The 3105-nt window shown below is 45.4% G+C and overlaps 2 protein-coding genes across 2 annotated transcripts in view; both read left to right on the forward strand.

Moving 5' to 3' along the window:
* Positions 1 to 1405, forward strand: part of pip5kl1 (phosphatidylinositol-4-phosphate 5-kinase-like 1) — a gene marked incomplete in the record, with an annotated part of 18530 nt that extends 17125 nt beyond the window's left edge. Inside the window, 1 exon segment of the mRNA XM_014027589.1 lies at positions 624 to 1405. Coding sequence (XP_013883043.1) covers positions 624 to 1029 — 406 coding nt within the window.
* Positions 1021 to 3105, forward strand: part of LOC106531681 (uncharacterized) — a 9783-nt gene continuing 7698 nt past the window's right edge. Inside the window, exons 1-2 of the mRNA XM_014027592.1 lie at positions 1021 to 1077; positions 2127 to 2189. Coding sequence (XP_013883046.1) covers positions 2131 to 2189 — 59 coding nt within the window. The 5' untranslated portion in view covers positions 1021 to 1077; positions 2127 to 2130. The remainder of the gene's footprint in view (positions 1078 to 2126; positions 2190 to 3105) is intronic.

The raw sequence follows: 3105 nt of genomic DNA on the forward strand, positions 1-3105 counted from the left end.
TGTCTGGAGAGAGGGAGGTCTGGGTCTCTGCTGAGGCTGCTGCCCCCGAGACCTGACCCCGGGTAAGAAGATGGATGGGGTCTGATTCAGGGCTGTAATGAAGTTTTTCAGGACTCTCAGATTTGATCAACACTTATGTAGTTTTAGTAAATGAATGTTTATTTGAAGTCTGTAAGAGTTTGTTTTACTGACAAACATTTAGTAATTGCAGGTGTTTTAGAGATATAAAGCAGGGGGGCAGCCGAGGCTCCACAACTGAAACCTTCAGCTGATGTGAGAATAAAAAGCTGTAGTTCRTCTACAAACAGCTGAAGGCTCACCTGAAGCAGCAGAGAAAACATGACTCAGCACTAAGTCCTCACTCTTCAAAATAAAACAATCATCATGTCAGGATGTTTTATGATAATTTATTTTAGTTTAGTTTCAAACTCCTAAAATAAATGAAGCCAAATATTTATTTGTTTGTTTGTTTGTTTGTTTGTTTATGTTTGATATCAGCTGATCAAATGAAAACAGAAACCTTCCTGGTTTTTTGTTCGTCTCTTGTTTTTCTGAGTTGGAGTTCTGGTGAACTGGACCAGAACCACAGACTCGGTCTCATTTCCTCCCTGTGATGGTTTCAGGTCTGTGAACCCAGGATCCAGTCCCATCCACGCCGGCGTTCCTGGAGCGGTTCTGGAGGACGACGCTGCGCCGCCGCCAGAACCAGGAAGTGACTTCAAGTTGCGGCACGCTCCAGATTCGACAGGCAGCTTCACGCACACAGACCCAGACCAGGCCGAGCTGCCGGACCTGAAGGCCCAGAACCGGCGCCTGCTGCCCAACCTGAAGAACCCGTTCCACGTGATCGACGGGCCGGAGCAGCGCTACTTCATCGGCATCATCGACATCTTCACAGTTTACAGTCTGAGGAAGCGTCTGGAGCATCTGTGGAAGAGTCTGAGACACCCGGGCCGCTCCTTCTCCACCGTCAGTCCACAGACCTACAGCCTCAGACTCTGTCAGTGGGTCCAGAACCACACCAAGTAAAACAAGTCCTGATCAGGCCCAGGAGCTTCAAGCAAAACAAAAACAAAGGTTCCACTCCTCACAGCATGAATAATGTGATCATCTGCTGGTTCTGTCGTGTTTTTATTCAACAAAAACTGACCCAGAATCTCAAAACTGGGTCCAGTCTCACTGGTTCTACAGGACCTGGGAGGTCCAGGATCAGCTGCTGGTCCCCGTCAGGCAGAAAGACGTCAGCAATGACCTCAGAGAGGCAGCTGCCCATCAATATGAGAGGGGTCAAAGGTCATTCAGAGTCCATCACTCTGCAGAGAGAAAGCTGCTGCTTCACCCTGAAGGTCAGACCGTGCAGTGAGCTTAAAGGTCAAAGGTCAGACTCTACAGGTCTCTGGTGGATCAGTTTTTGTTGAATAAATTATGACTCAGTGTTTTTGTTTTTGTTCATCTGGATTCTAAAACCTTTATTTTGAAAGAGCCTGTATTTATTTTTGCTCTTTTTTTCAGTGAATGATCTAACAGCTGAACTTTATTTAATCACGTTTTCTGTGCATCAGGTAACTAAAACAATAATGTTTTCTTTTTTTTTTCATGAAACAAAAGTTTTTGTCTTTAGGGGATATTTTTTTAACTGCTGCTCAACARCAACTTTACCTCGTTTACTCTTCAATAAATATGCAACTGAGTCTGTTTGTGAGTCACCTGCAGCTTCCTGTTCAAACAGGAAACAGCTGAAAGGCCCTGAATAATGATGATAATAGTCATAATAATAATAATAATAATAATAATAAGTGAATGAATAAAAGGCCCTGCAGCTGAAGCTCTGAACAGACCTGAGCTTCCTGTAGAAGTTCTGCAGAATTTTTCTTCCATCAGAACTGATCCAAACCAGCTGCTGACAGGTTCTGTCTTCTGCTCTAAATGTTTTTATTATTCTTGGAGTCTCATGTGAACTCCATGTGATTCATCTTTTCACAAGAAGCACGATGAAAAGCAGTTTACAGAAAGTCATTTCTCCCTCCGTCTGCAGTTTGAACACAGAAACTCCCTCTCATTGCATCATCATCGTCATCCTCAGGCTCCTGCTGCTCGCTTCACGTCTTCCTCTTTTCTGCTTTCAGACACATGACCGGAGGGTTCTCCTCAACACAACCAGAACAGATACAAACCTGGAGAGTTCAGACGTCAGCAGCTTTTCAGGATCAACAAGAGTTATTCTATTTTTAACCACAAGCTGCTTCCTTCCTGCTGAAATGATACAGGATTTACAGAGACGTGAACATTTGGACAGCCTTGTAAATTTACCTGGTTTATCTTTAATCATTGATTGTTTGGATAAAAATCAGTTAAATATATCATATAGGGGACAAACACAGTGATATTTGAGAAGGGAAATGAAGTTATGATTTACAGAAAGTGTGCAATGATTGGTTWAACAAAATTAGGCAGGTGCACCTCTCAGGGTCCATAAAGGGGTCCCCAAGAGTTCTTTTCCTTTGACTGTGTAGATCCACCTGATACCCTTTGGGGTAGCCCCCCAACGACCACCTGGAGTTCTGCAGCATTGGTGGAGGCACATCGCTGCCTTCTTACATTTTAAAGTTACGTCTTTTCCTGTTAGGCTTCCTGATGGACACCAGGACATTTAACTGACTGACAGGGAGGGTTCTACAGCCTCCATCTGTGGAGGACAGTCCACCTGTGGAGGACAGTACCCTCTAACTCTGGAGGACAGTCCCCTCTAACTCTGGAGGACAGTCCCCTCTAACTCTGGAGGACAGTCCCCTCTAACTCTGGAGGACAGTCCCCTCTAACTCTGGAGGACAGTCCCCTCTAACTCTGGAGGACAGTCCCCTCTAACGCTGGAGGACAGTCCCCTCTAACTCTAGAGGAAAGTCCCCTCTAACTCTAGAGGACAGTCCCCTCTAACTCTGGAGGACAGTACCCTCTAACTCTGGAGGACAGTACCCTCTAACTCTGGAGGACAGTCCCCTCTAACTCTAGAGGACAGTACCCTCTAACTCTGGAGGACAGTCCCCTCTAACTCTAGAGGACAGTACCCTCTAACTCTGGAGGACAGTCCACTCTAACTCTGGAGGA

This window comes from Austrofundulus limnaeus, unplaced genomic scaffold (genome assembly GCF_001266775.1).
Source record: "Austrofundulus limnaeus strain Quisiro unplaced genomic scaffold, Austrofundulus_limnaeus-1.0 Scaffold664, whole genome shotgun sequence".
NCBI classification, from domain to species: Eukaryota; Metazoa; Chordata; class Actinopteri; order Cyprinodontiformes; family Rivulidae; genus Austrofundulus; species Austrofundulus limnaeus.